This window comes from Cherax quadricarinatus, chromosome 32, assembly GCF_038502225.1.
Source record: "Cherax quadricarinatus isolate ZL_2023a chromosome 32, ASM3850222v1, whole genome shotgun sequence".
NCBI lineage: Eukaryota > Metazoa > Arthropoda > Malacostraca > Decapoda > Parastacidae > Cherax > Cherax quadricarinatus.
The window spans coordinates 17,490,936-17,505,785 of NC_091323.1; the positions used below are offsets into that span (position 1 = coordinate 17,490,936).

General features: G+C 38.6%; 1 protein-coding gene across 2 annotated transcripts in view; it reads right to left on the bottom strand.

Moving 5' to 3' along the window:
* Window positions 1-2,234: 2,234 nt before the first annotated feature.
* Window positions 2,235-14,850, bottom strand: part of LOC128690304 (cyclin-dependent kinase 17-like) — a 641,614-nt gene continuing 628,998 nt past the window's right edge. For both annotated transcript variants that reach the window (XM_070090483.1, XM_053778923.2), the window contains exon 11: window positions 2,235-4,697. In XM_070090483.1, coding sequence (XP_069946584.1) covers window positions 4,591-4,697 — 107 coding nt within the window. In that variant the 3' untranslated portion in view covers window positions 2,235-4,590. The remainder of the gene's footprint in view (window positions 4,698-14,850) is intronic.

Below are 14,850 nucleotides of genomic sequence, written 5' to 3' on the forward strand. Positions count from 1 at the left end.
CAGAGTAGGGGAGTTAGTAGATTGGGAGATGGAGGTATTGGATAGATGGTGAGAATATTTTGAGGAGCTTTTAAATGTCGACAAAGAAAGGGAGGCGGTAATTTCATGCACTGGCCAGGGAGGTATACCATCTTTTAGGAGTGAAGAAGAGCAGGATGTGAGTGCGGAGGAGGTGAGTGAGGCATTACATAAAATGAAAGGGGGTAAAGCAGCTGGAACTGATGGGATCATGACAGAAATGTTAAAAGCAGGGGGATATAGTGTTGGAGTGGTTGGTATTTTTGTTTAATAAATGTATGAAAGAGGGGAAGGTACCTAGGGATTGGCAGAAAGCATATAAAAGGAAGGGGGACAAAAGAGATTGTAAAAACTATAGAGGAATAAGTTTACTGAGTATACCAGGAAAAGTGTACGGTAGGGTTATTATTGAAAGAATTAGAAAGCAAGTCAGAATGTAGGATTGCGGATGAGCAAGGAGGTTTCAGAGTGGGTAGGGGATGTGTAGATCAAGTATTTACATTGAAGCATATATGTGAACAGTATTTAGATAAAGGTAGGGAAGTTTTTATTGCATTTATGGATTTAGAAAAGGCATATGATAGAGTGGATAGGGGAGCAATGTGGCAGATGTTGCAAGTATATGGAATAGGTGGTAAGTTACTAACTGCTGTAGAGTTTTTATGAGGATAGTGAGGCTCAGGTTAGGGTATGTAGAAGAGAGGGAGACTACTTCCTGGTAAGAGTAGGTCTTAGACAGGGATGTGTAATGTAATTTAAAATTTACAGAAAATCTACAAATAACTGTTCCTATGTCCACTATTATTCTTCACATCAAGATAGAGTTAAACTGTCTGTTTTCTCATCAATGTTTTTGAGAGCTTTATGTATTTGTAGTCCAGAGTTCATAGATGAGGAAATATCCAAAATTTATGAAATAGGTAATGATTTGAAATACCCAAGAAACATAATTGATAAATCTTTTACAATTGCTAAAAATACTTTTTACAATCCAAAAAGGGACAACCAGCCTTATTCAACTAAAAATATGTTGGTTCTCCCTTACCATGAAAACTTGGTTGATATGCCTTCTCTTCTTAAGACTTTTAGTATCAAAGTTGTATTTAAAAATCTTGATACAGTAAAAAAAACTTTTGATAAAGAATTCCCCCCAAAATGCTGACTGATGTGTCTAAGATTCCTTGTAAAATTTGCGATAAAATTTACTACGGTCAAACTGCTAAAAGTCTCGAACTAAGATTAAAACAACATAAATACAGTGGACCCCCGCATAACGATCACCTCCGAATGCGACCAATTATGTAAGTGTATTTATGTAAGTGCGTTTGTACGTGTATGTTTGGGGGTCTGAAATGGACTAATCTACTTCACAATATTCCTTATGGGAACAAATTCGGTCAGTATTGGCACCTGAACATACTTCTGAAGTGAAAAAATATCGTTAACCGGGGGTCCACTGTATAGCATTAGAACTGGACAAGATTCCAATGCTCTATTCATGTGAGATTATTATTATTATAATCGCTGTATAGCCCTTGTGGGTTAGCGCTTCTTTTTTATTATAATAATAATATTATTATAATCAAAAAGAAGCGCTAAGCCACAAGGACTATACAGCATATTCATGCTAGAGATTTTAACCATCCAATTGATTTTCAAAAAGTTGAGTAAGTTGTATCAAGTAAGTCCATGGTCAACAGGAATATAATTGAATCTTGTTTCATAAAAAGCCATTTTGACAATAATATATTTCCTTTGGTTTATATAAATTAGATCCATTTATAATCAATAGAATTTGGGAAGAATTTAGTAATGCATTGGACAAGTAATAAATTTTGAAATTCTTAATTCTTGGGTAGAATAGTTTGTTGGTGGGTTATGTGAAGGACCTGTCTAGTTGGGCCAGTGGGCCTGCTGCAGTGTTCCCTTTCTTATGAGTCGGGCATCAGGTGTTGCTTTGTTGTGGGATGTAATAGTGAGGTGTGGGCTAGATCCTTTATATGCCTTCCTTTGATGCATTACTTTTATTGTTCCTTGAAATTCCTTATTCTTTCACAGTGGTTGTTTTGCATATATATATATATATATACACCTACCGTCCGACTTACAACCAAGCTTGGTTCCGACCAACCGGTCATAAGTCAAACCAAACTTGTGTTGTACTGTAGTTGTTCATATGAGATGGTGTTTAAATGAATGAAACAGGCTAACAAAAATTATTTAATTTTAAGTTTTCTTTATTCATTTTAGACACATCATTGACACAATGTCATGTTCTTCAACATATGATAGAAATAGTTGAAAATATACATTATAGTCATAGTTGACACCTGTTCAAAAATAGAATTGGTTCGTTTCTAAACATACATGGCAAACTAATGTGGTGTTTTTATTTATGAAGATGTGTTCCTAGATCAGTCCACAATTGTCTAAAATACAAGGGGGAGAGATTGATGACCAGTTACAATCCATAAAAGTTTATAATATAGCTCCATTAAGTGGCTGTTACTTTCAAGTTATTACATGCTTTATAGCATGACTCCAATTAAATAAAAATATTTCTAAACTCCTTAAAAATGACAATTTCATGATTTAAAGTATAGGACAATGCTAGTAATATTTGTTAGTGCTTATTTCATCATTTAACATAAGCCATGAAGTAATCCTCAATATAATTATAATCTGAGTTAACAGTGATTTACAGTTACTTCTTGAACTTTGCCAGTATCTCTTAATACAATATATTTTTTTTCTCAAACTATCATCTGATCATCTCTCATGCAATGGTTTCAAGGTTTAGTCAACCCAATTGTTACACACAATCCTAATTTTGACATTATTGGATAAAAATGTACTTATAAATCTTTCAAATCACACAAAAGCATTATATCCATAATCATCCTGAAGAGCATGGGAATAGGAAAAATTAAATACTTACACTGTACGTAGGAATTCATTTTACTGTTTGGAATGCTTATGGTCTAGTCAGTCTATCATGACAGACTCCTTGATCAATCTCTTACTTCATTAACTACACTCAGGCATGACCGGACGCAACTGTAAACTAAGCCCACTAAACCTTTTCATATGCTCAGCTGGGACTATCATTACTAAAGACTTAATAATTGAGCACAGAGGTACTCTTATATTCTTTTCGCATTGTTTTTTCACCTTCGTGGTTGCATAACCCTAGAGTTATTGCAAATGAGGTGTAGATGATGACAACTAGTAAGTGGTTAGACTGTACCAACTCACTGGTACAAAGATAGAGATTTCGTCAGGTACAAGATAATCTACAGAATTTTAAATTTAAGGTGTGAAATCTAGTTTGACAAAGAACACTGGAATATATCAAAATGTCAAGGTGTCATAAAACAGAAAACTTTAAAAAAAAATTATTGTCATATATCACAATCTTTAACATATAAACTAATTAGGAAAAGCCTATATGGCAACCTTACAAAATGAAGAATGGGAGACACTTGTATAAGTATCCAACATTATGAAAATGAAGTACTATACATTGCACATAGTTAAAATGAAGTTGGGAAGCTTGAGAGTAATGGGGCACAATTTATTATTTTTACCCAATCACAGATTTTCCTGCTCATTGTTAGAGAGATCCATGTCCCAGTGGAATGCTCAATGCTTTAACTACAACAGCTTTATTGCCCTTTAGTCACATGCCAGTCTTCACATTTTTCTATCACTTAGAACCCATTTTGTTTTCTATTTGATATGTTGTCCACTTATTATTATTGTTTTTCTGAAGAAAAAAAATGAGCAGTTAAAATTTTAAATAACATTGAGCGAATCACAGTTATTTCACTTGCATCATTGCAATCCTATAGTGTTTGACAGTAACCCACAATATTGGCATCCTTATTACATTGTACACCGTATGTCCTCTTCATCCAGTAAGTGAAGACGTGATCACACACATGGAAGTTGGTAGCCATATAATCTGACCAGCAGATAACTACCTACAGTTCATGACCAAAAGTATGAAAAGGTGATTATTTGAAAGTTGGCAAGGTACAATTTGATATATTTTTAATTTTGTATCCTGGAGCTAGTAACCATATATGAAATGAAAGTTTGAGGTTAAATTTTTAAATACAATCGAAAGACTACAATATTGAAACTAAAGGTTCTAGAAACCCTGCTAAACTGGCAAAGATACAATCTACTGATACAGTAGTGAACACCTAAAACTTCCTCCCATAAACCACCTTACTAAATTGGATAAAGAGCTTCGTTTGATCGAAGCATCACTCATTGATGACATATCAATGGATGAGTTTCTGATCAATACGAGTTACAGCATACAGCAGTGTTTCATGCTTTCTGATATATCCCTATATCAAGGAATCTACAATTCATAGTTACCATGATGCTCAAGTGTTTCTTGAGGAAAGCTTGATACCAACCTTCTCTTTAATACAGTGCTTCACATAAATACCTTCAGCTAGTTTAATTTAATGAACATTTTCCCCCTTATGGGAACAATCTTAATTCATTCAGTTGATCCTTGAGCCAGCATATATATATGAAAGATAATTTAGGTAGGGTTCAGAAGTGCATACTTTGGCGTCGTGTTTTTGCTTGGCCACCATTAGTCTGTTTGTAGTTGTGGTCACGTGTAAGCATCAATCCTGGGCATGAGAAGATAGAATCCTCTGTAAAGTAGAAAATCCTTCATTAAGCAAATGCTGTATAATAAAAAAAATATTTTTGTTTATAGCACACAAAAAGCAGTGTGTTGGCAAAATACAGTTAAGCTAAAGTGAAAATATGAGAAATGCAAATTATGCATGGTGCTTAAGGCACTGCAGTGTGTGTGTGTTTCAACAAACCAATGTATCCCACGGACTTTACGATGGTACTGTAGAATACTGTGCATTTATTGATAGGATAAACTTGTATTAAAATACTTTACTTTTCAATACTGGTACATGTATTTACAGTAATTCTTTATTTACTTATTCAATGACAGTACTTATTTATTTACTTACAGGTACTCCTCGCTTAATGACCTATCTGTTTAACGACCACTGAGACTTATGACCAGCTCTCTGACCAGTTGGTATTGTAAACTGTACGAGAACTTTGGTCATGGAAATGGCAATGCGTCTCGGCATAAAGCACCTCGTCTCGTCTCGCATCACCCTTTCTCAATTTCTGTCTCATTCCCTCAGTTTGTTGGTATTCACTATGGTGGGTCTAATATGCTTTCACAAATGCGCTGGTATTATTTATACCATTTTTTACAATAATTAAGCAGTCTGCATAATAGTAAATCTTCTATTATTTTGTGTGAATAAAAACTCAATATGGAAAACCCTCAAGGAAGGTTCCTTGATGTTGGTGAGGGGTTCTTGATCAAGTGTGAAAGGGTTAAAATTTCCGGGAGTTGCCACTACTGTCTGGTGGCACTACTTAGAGCAGAAGTCATTCCAATTTGTTTTTCTCTCCATTTATTGCTAAAACTTCCTCACTTTTAGCCCTAGCCATGGTTCCAACAAAAGGAAGTGTTTCTCATTGTGTAAAGTGCAAACACTGTACACTGTCCATAACAGATAAGGTTGAACTTCTGAAAAAACTTGACAGTGGTGTGTCTGTGAGGAACTTGTGTGAGTTATACAACATTGGCTCTTCAACAGTTTATGACAAAGAAACAGAAAACAAAATTACTGAGTTTCTTTGCTAACAGTGATTCAAAGAAACAGATATGTAAAAGGAAAACAATGAGGGAAGGAAAAAGTTTAGAACTAGATCAGGTTTTGATGAAGTGGTTTAGGCTACGTGTAAGTGAAGGCGTTCAGCTGTCTGGAGCTCTGGTGAAGGAACAAGTCAAAATTTTTCATGAAGAACTAGGATTAGATTATGAATGTGATTACAGTGAAGGTTGGCTACAGCGTTTCAAGGATCAACATGGCTTAAAGTTTCATGCAGTGTGTGGTGAAAAACTTTCAGCGGACACAGAAGCTGCTGCTAAATTTGTTGAAGAGTTCGCCAAGTTAGTTTCAGATGAAAAATTAAGTCCTGAGCAGGTCTACAATGCAGATGAGACAGCACTGTACTGGAAATGTACACCAAGAAGAACTCTGACAACTGAGGATGCAGAATCACCAACAGGATATAAAACATCGAAAGATCGTGTCACTGTATTGGCATGCTCTAATGCCGCAGGAATGCACAGATGCAAGTTACTGGTCATCAGTAAAAGTTTACATCCCAGGGCTTTCAAAGGCATGACAGTTTCCTGTGATTTACTGTGCCAACAAAAAAGGATGGATAACAACTGAAATTACATTGAATTGGTTTGAAAACCATTTTCTTCCAGAAGCAAGAGCTCACTGTGACTGTTGGTTTGGACCACAACTGTAAGATAATGCTTATTTTAGACAACTGTTCCGCACATCCGAAAGCAGAACTCCTGGTAAAGAACAACGCTTTCGGTGTCTACCTCCCACCTAACTGCACATCATTAATTCAACCCCATACTACGTTCTTTTAAGTCTAGGTATTGCACCCATTTTATGAGGCACCTACTGAGTGCAGTTAACTCTGGCAGACCAGTACGTGAGTTTCTTAAGGAATTTAATGCGAGAGATATGGTTTACTGTGTTGCCAATGCTTGGAAGTCTGTAGAGGCATCCACACTGAAAAATGGATGGCATAAATTGTGGCCAGGGTTAATGTTCGAGACTGCACCTGGAGAAGACAATGAAAATGACTTTACAGGATTTAGGGCTTCAAAGGAAAAACAGATTATACATAGTCTGCTTTCTTTTGCTAGTGATCTGACTAATCCTGCTGTGAAGGATCTTGCATCGAGGATGAATGAAGATAGTGTTGGGGAATGGATGAATGTAGATGAAGATGCAGCTGCTGTACATCATTATACTGATTCAGAAATTGTGCAGATGGTTGTAAATCCAGAGCAGCAAGCCAGTGGAGGAGAAAGCACTGATGAAAATGAGGAAGATATAGCAGAAAGTCTCAATTGATAGGTTAATTCAGTTGGCAGGTGAACTGCTAAAAGGTCTAGAGCAACGAAGTTTTGTAAGTGAACAAGAAATAATGAATGTTTACATGCTGCAGGATAAACTAATCAAAGAAAGGCCAAAATATATGAAACAACTCAGCTTGAAAGATATGTTCAAAAAAATAGCTGAAAAGCATGCAACAGAAGAGTCACCACTTGAAAATCTAGTGCCTTCAATATCTGCTCGGCCTGATGTGCTACCACTGTCATCAGTTCCTGATATCTCGGTCACTTTCCAAGATGAAGATGATGGCAATCCTGACAGCCCTTCACCTCAAGACATGTAAATGTATTTAGCTGTAAATTTCAGATATTCACTTTGGAAGCAGCAGTGGTGAACTTTCTTGTGTAAGTAAAGTTGGTTAACTTTATTAAGTGTTTTCTAACCTAACCACTCTGTAATCCGGCACACTACAGGTCCCACTGATGCCAGATTTGTGATGGAGGACCTGTATATATAATTTCAAATTTCCAGGGTTGCCACACCAACCTACTGGTACTGTTTGGTGGTGCTACTTGCTGCATAAGTCATTCTAATTTCTTTTTCTCCATTTATTGTTATAACTTGCTTACTTTTAGCCCTAGCAGGAGAATATGCTTTATTATTATGCTAATATCAACACTACAGCTTATTGCCTATCACAATTGATCTAATATGACATAATAAACAATATAAATAACATAAAACATGTTAAACACTCCAGAATGAATAATATTTGTCATAATACCGAGCAGTTCGACGGAGGTATGAAGAGGATATGAGATACAAGTACCATTCTCCTATCCCTGTCTTGGGGCTTATATAAGAGAAAACGGAGTGTAGCACAGGGCTAACCATGATATACACTTGTACTGCACCATAAACCTGAAACAAAAAAGCTATTTTCTCTATATAGATTACCACACATTGCAGCATATGTGTAGAGAACCTAGGATAACCAAAAAAAAGTCACACAACGTGGCTTATTTCTAGTACCTGCTTTGGGTTAGCCATATATGATTTTTGGTAAATATTCGATTCCCAGCCAGGGTAGAAACACTGGGCGTGTTTCTTTGCACCTGTTGTCTATGCTCATCCATCAGTAAATGGGTACCTGGGTGTTAGTCGACTGGTGTGGGTGTTATCCTGGGACACTGACCTAATTTGCTTGAAATACTCTGCATAACAAGCGGCTTTCTATATAGTAGTACAGTGGACCCCCGCATAACGATTACCTCCGAATGCGACCAATTATGTAAGTGTATTTATGTAAGTGCGTTTGTACGTGTATGTTTGGGGGTCTGAAATGGACTAATCTACTTCATAATATTTCTTATGGGAACAAATTCGGTCAGTACTGGCACCTGAACATACTTCTGGAGTGAAAAAATATCGTTAATCGGGGGTCCACTGTATGTCACTGATGTCAGCTATGTCTGTATCCCATGTACATGTACGTGTAGTATATTATTATTATTATTATTATTTTCTCATTTGTTTGTTGGGTTATCTTTTTGAAACTTGGGTAATGTATGATGGAAAGATACATCTTAATGTACACCAAAAATGAAAGAAATCAGACCATAAATAGCAGAGTTCACTTCTCAGCCTTTAGTGGCCACTTAACTGTATATTTTTGTATGTTTTTTATGGTTATATTCTCGTTTTTTCAGTCTCATTTGATAGAATGAAAGCTATATTACAGAAATAGATATGATTTTGATTGCTTTCATGACGAAAAGTACCTTGAAATTGCGCTCACAGTAGCAGAAAAGTTCTATTCTTTAGCAATGCTCGAGTAAACAAATGACGTCACCGTCCAATACCTGTCTGCCTGCCAGTCCAAATTCCAATACGCAGTCAGGAATGGGTTGACATTATTTATACAATTATTACAATAATGCAGTAGTCTGCATAACAGTAAATCTTCTATTTTTTGTGTGAATAAAAAATTCCAAATGGTAAGCAAGAGTAATATAAGAGGGGCCTGCAGCCATGACTAATGAACAGAAAAAATGTTATTTTAGTGCCAGAAATGTCTGCATTGTTTATTCTGGACCCTATTTTGAAATTGGCATCTGTGAAATTGGCCAAATTGCCAGTTTCTGACAACTTTATTGGGTAGTTGAAATAGGTGAATGGGCGGTTTCTTGTACTCAGTCGACAGACTAGAAGTAAGTTTATTCAGGTACTATACACAAATACAGTTACATAGATTATCATAGCAGCATATGTATAGAGAACCTAGGATAACCCAAAAAAGTAAGACAAAGTGACTTATTTTCAGCACCTGACTTGGGCTTGCCATGATTTTTGGTAAATATTGTTTTTTTCTCAGTTGTTTGTTGGGCTATCTCATTGAAACTTTGGCAATGTATGATGGAAAGATACTTCTTAACATACACCAAAAAATAAAAAAGATGGACGATAAATAAGGAAGTTCACTTCTCAGCCATTAGCCGCCTCTTTGTGGTATATTTTCGTATGGTTTTTATGGTTGTATTCTCGTTTTGGTCTCATCTGATAGACTGGAACATATATTATTTTGATTGCTTTCATGATGAAAAGTACAGTGGACCCTCGAGTTTCATCAGCATCGACTTTCGTGAAATCAGACTTTCGGCAAGTTTTTTCGGCAAAATTTGGCCTCGCGGCTCGTGATTAGACTCATGATTCGGCGACCGTCCGGTACCTGTCTGCCCGTCACCATGCACACAAAGCCAGTCTCCTATGCCATTCACGCTCAGTGTGCCATTGTTTACCAACACGTGACCATCACCCCGCAGGTTCATACGTAATAATCCATTGTTTTTTGTGATTGCAACTGCTAAATAAGTCACCATGGGCCCAAGGACAGCTAGTGCAAGCCCTTTGGTAAAGAAAGTGAGGCACACAATTGAATTCAAGAAGGAAATCATTGAAAAATATGAGAGTGGAGTGCTTGCCAGAGCTTGCCAGGATGTATGGCAAACCCCATTTAACCATCACTTCGATCGTGGCAAAACGAAAGGAAATAAAGTGTGCTGTTGTTGCAAAAGGGGTAGATATGCTGACAAAAAGGAGATCACAAATCCTCGAAGAAGTGGAGAGGTTATTGTTGGTGTGGATTACCAAAAAAGAGTTAGCAGGAGATAGTGTTACGCAGTCAATAATATGTGAAAAGGCAAGGCAGTTGCATGACAATCTCGTAAAGAAAATGCCCGCAACAAGTGGTGATGCTTGTGATTTTAGGGCCAGCAAAGGTTGGTTTGAGAGATTTAAGAAGCGTAGTGGCATTCACAGTGTGATAAGGCATGGTGAGGCTGCAAGTTCTGACAAAATTGCAGCTGAGAAGTTTGTACAGGAGTTTAAGGAGTGCGTAGACACTGGAGAATTCAAACCCCAACAGGCCTCTTTTGGAAGAAAATGCCAAAGAGGACCTACATCACACAGGAGGAAATGGCACTCCAAGGACACAAGCCTATGAAGGATAGGCTTACTCTCATGTTTTGTAGTAATGCTAGTGGGGATTTTAAAGTGAAGCCTTTACTGGTGTATCACTCTGAAAATCCCAGTGTGTTCAAGAAAAACAGTGTCGCCAAGAGTAATTTGTGTGATGTGGAAGGCAAACAGTAAGGCATGGGTCACAAGGGATATTTTCCTAGACTGGTTTAATGAAGTGTTTGACCCCAGTGTGAAGAAATACCTCCTGGAAAATAAACTGTCACTCAAGTGCCTCCTGGTAATGGACAATGCTCCTGCTCATCCTCCAGACTTGGAAGACCAAATAGTGGAGGAGATTAGTTTCATCACGGTGAAGTTCTTGCCCCCTAATACAACTCCTCTCCTCCAGCCCATGGACCAGCAGGTCATTTCCAACTTCAAAAAACTCTACACAAAAGCAGTGTTTCAAAAGTGCTTTGAAGTGACCTCAGACACAGAATTGACCCTAAGTGAGTTCTGGAAAGATCACTTTAATATCCTCCACTGCATAAACCTTATAGGTAAGTCTTGGGAGGGAGTGACCCCAAGGAGCCTATGCCAGTTGTGGAATCTATTGTGGCATTAGGGATGTCCCTGGGGTTGGAGGTGAGTGGTGAGGATGTGGAAGAGTTAGTGGAGGACCACAGGGAAGAGCTAACCACTGAAGAGCTGCAAGAGCTTCATCTGCAACAGCAACAGATCACAGCTCAGGAAACTGCTGCAGAGGAGGAGGGGGAAGGTGCCTTCTTCAAAGATTAAGGACATTTGTGCAAAGTGGACTGAAGTGCAAACATTTATGGATGAACTTCACCCTAACAAAGCTGTTGCAGGCCGTATTGGCAACATGTACAATGACAGTGTTGTGTCCCACTTCAGACAAATCTTAAAGAAACGCCAGAAACAGATCTCTCTGGACAGACATTTTGTGCGACAGGGTTCCAGTGACTCTCAAGTTGTTCCCAGTGCCAGTGTCTTTAAAAAACAAAGAAAGGAAGTAACCCCAGATAAGGACTTCATACCTGAAGTCCTAATGGAAGGAGATTCTCCTTCCAAACAATAGTGTACACCTTCCTCCTATCCCGTCTTCCATCCACCCAGAAGTCTTCAGTAAAGGTAAGTGTAATGTTATTATTATTTTTTTATATGCATGTACTTGATTTCTCATTGTTTTCAGTATGTAAATCTTTATTTAATTTGAAAAAAAAAAATTTAATATTTTTGGGTGTCTGGAACGGATTAATTTTATTTCCATTATTTCTTATGGGGAAAATGGTTTTGCCATTTGGCAATTTCAACTTTTGGCAGGCTCTCTGGAACGGATTAATCACGAAACTCGGGGGTCCACTGTACCTTGATATTGAGCTCAAAGTAGAGGACATGTTCGATTTTTGCCGATGTTCAATGAACTTTGTGCAAGTCAAGTTGGTTAATTTTATTAAGTGTATTCTAACCTAACCACTCTAATCCGGCAAACTCAGTAATCCGGCACACTACAGGTCCCAATGATGCCGGATTTGTGATGGAGGACCTGTACTATTTTTCTATTATATATTTACACATATAGAGTCACTGGACATGTTCCTAGAAGTGCTGCAGCTTGTGGAAGTCTTTGAAACATGGTGTCATGCACAGCGGTGTTTTACACTCCTCACACACAAAACGAGTGTCTGCATTTTTGTGGGATTTTTTTTATATGTGCTCAGACATAACACCTCTTCTGAGCCTTTTTCTTCATAGTAGGAGGCAGTGATGACCAGGCCTCAGACGATAGTGTAGTTGTTGATAATTTCGTGGGTGGTTTTCTAGTGCAGGTACTGTTACTTGGTACTTGAATATTATTTGTCTGATGACAAACAAAATTTGTCATATGGTGGTGGTTTGTTTCTGGTCCTCATCTTATACATATTATAAGCATTGAGCATGGAAATGTCCAGAAGATGGAAAAAGAGTTTTATGTACCACTTATATCTCTTGCGAACACAATCAGCAAATCCAATTGGCATGTCACATTTGTCCACCGAGTGCATATTCAGGGTGTAGTCCATCACAGCTGCAGGTTTTAGAATGGTTTCACTGGTCTCTATTCTGCCTGCCACTGTCTGTCATTTCGTTTAGGTGAACTGATGTCAATAGCGTGACATCTCGTTTTTAAACAGAATCAAAGATTCATCAATAACAAGCTTTTTGAAGGGATAAAAATACATACTGAATTTCTGTTTCAGATACGTACATAAACACATTCCTAATCTTATATAACCTGTCAGACCTGGTTTTGTCTGAGAAGTGTAGCATACGTAATAGTAGCACAAATCGATTCACTGGTATTATATCACTGAAAGCTGGGGTTGAAATCAGGCGGTTTGTCGACCAGTATGATTTGACGCTGTGCTTATACACATGAGGCATAAGCATTATTGTGGCGAACAAAAGATACATCTCAGCCACAGTTGTCTCCTTCCACTGGTGTAGGCATGATCTTGGTGAAAGAATTGTGTTTGCCATGGTGTAATCAAAGTATGTGTTGCTTTCCCTGACAATTTCTATCAGGGGTTCATCAAAGAATAACTCAAAACATTCCAGTTTAGTGGCATTGTTCCCAAGTGTACAAGATGGCCGTATTCCACTTTGACTTTCATCAAAGTGATGGGGGTTGGGAACAAAATTGGCACCTTCCTCCCAATCCCAGGTGCGGTCTGCTGGTGGGTGCTGGATATTGACAGGTGGTTGTGGTTGTGGAGGTTGTTGTGGAGCTTGGTGTAGTGGGTGGGTGGGTGAGGGTGGGCTTTGTTGTAGCTGAGCTGACTCAGCTGCATGGGTACCAGCATGAGCCACTGCTGGTGCCTCATGGCACCACTACCATCTGATGATGCATGCACATTTTTCATTCCCACTGTAACAATATCATCTTCATTTTGACTATCCGTTCCTGCTCCAGGGCCATGGGATGTACCCCAAGATGTACTCCTTCCCCTTGGAATAGCATATGGCACACTATCAGAATGCAAGTAGCAGCATACATACTGATGCTTCACTGGAGAATATTCCACTTCACTCGCTACTGGAACTGTTTTCAAGAGCTTGGAGATCATATTCACTATCACTATTGTAGCATGCAAAGAGTATGTAACCTTTATTCGGCGCATGTACACACCCTCATTTACAGGCTATCTCCCCCAACCAGTGAACCAGGTGACTGAGGGTTGACGATGGGGCCCCGTCGTTCAACCAGTACCCAGGTTCCAGCCAATGAGAAGATGGTTTTGGCAATCGCAGAGGTTATGTGGGTACCACTCTCCTATCTGCCCTTGTCATTCCCATTCTAGAGCTGGTTGAAGCACGGTCTGCTCTCTAGTGGCTTCTATTCTGCCTTGCTTACCGTGGAGTGCACTAATACCTATCACTGTACATAGTGTATATAGTGTACATACTTCTGTTCTAAATTGGTGAAGGATAATATAAGTCAAAACTTTTCTGCTGTGTTTATTTTGATCCATTTACACCCAGGATAACAGGCCATTTGGACTCCTGGGTTGTAATATGGGTAGCCTGTCCGAGAGCTGGAGCTGGACTTAGAGAAAGGGTTGAACCTAGGGTGAAGCTGGAAGCAGGAACATTGTGTAGCTTGCTGTCTGGCATTGCATTAGCTTTGCCAACGCTTTACTATGGTCAGCCTTGCTATTGTGTGATCATTCAACAGCTCGCTACTAGCTTGTTCGGTGTGCTCACTTCGCTACGGTCAATCTTGTGGAACAGTGTAGCTTGCTGTCTGGCATTGCATTCAGCTTTGCCAACGCTTTACAAATTTTGCGTGTCAGTTGCTTTGCTATGGTCAGCCTTGCTATTGTGTGATCGTTCAACAGCTCGCTACTAGCCTGTTCAGTGTGAAGATTTTGCAGTCAGCTTTGCTATTGCGTATCCACCTTGTATGCGTATTCTGCAATCGTACTGTGCATAGCTAAGCGTGTTCTGCAAATAACGTGTTACGTTGGGGTATTCTGCAATCGTACTGTGCATAGCAAATAACTTATACATTGTGGTATGCCACCTAGATGAGTCAGACGTCTGGTGTCGGCATATACTTTGTTTAACCTACCTAAATTGTCCCTACAGCGTTGTTGGCAAATTGCTCGTTCCATTGGCATTAATTACGAACGCACTCTCACAGCTGCACAACTGCGTTCACTGATGACTGACAAACTTCGAGAAGAAGAGATGGCACATCAGACTCCTCCCTCTACGGGAGCTAGGGAAAAAACTCCTATGTTCTCGCAGGAGGAAGATGATATATCAACGGAGCAAAATCGTCAGTATAGTGCAGCAGGGTTGTCTCAAGGTGAAT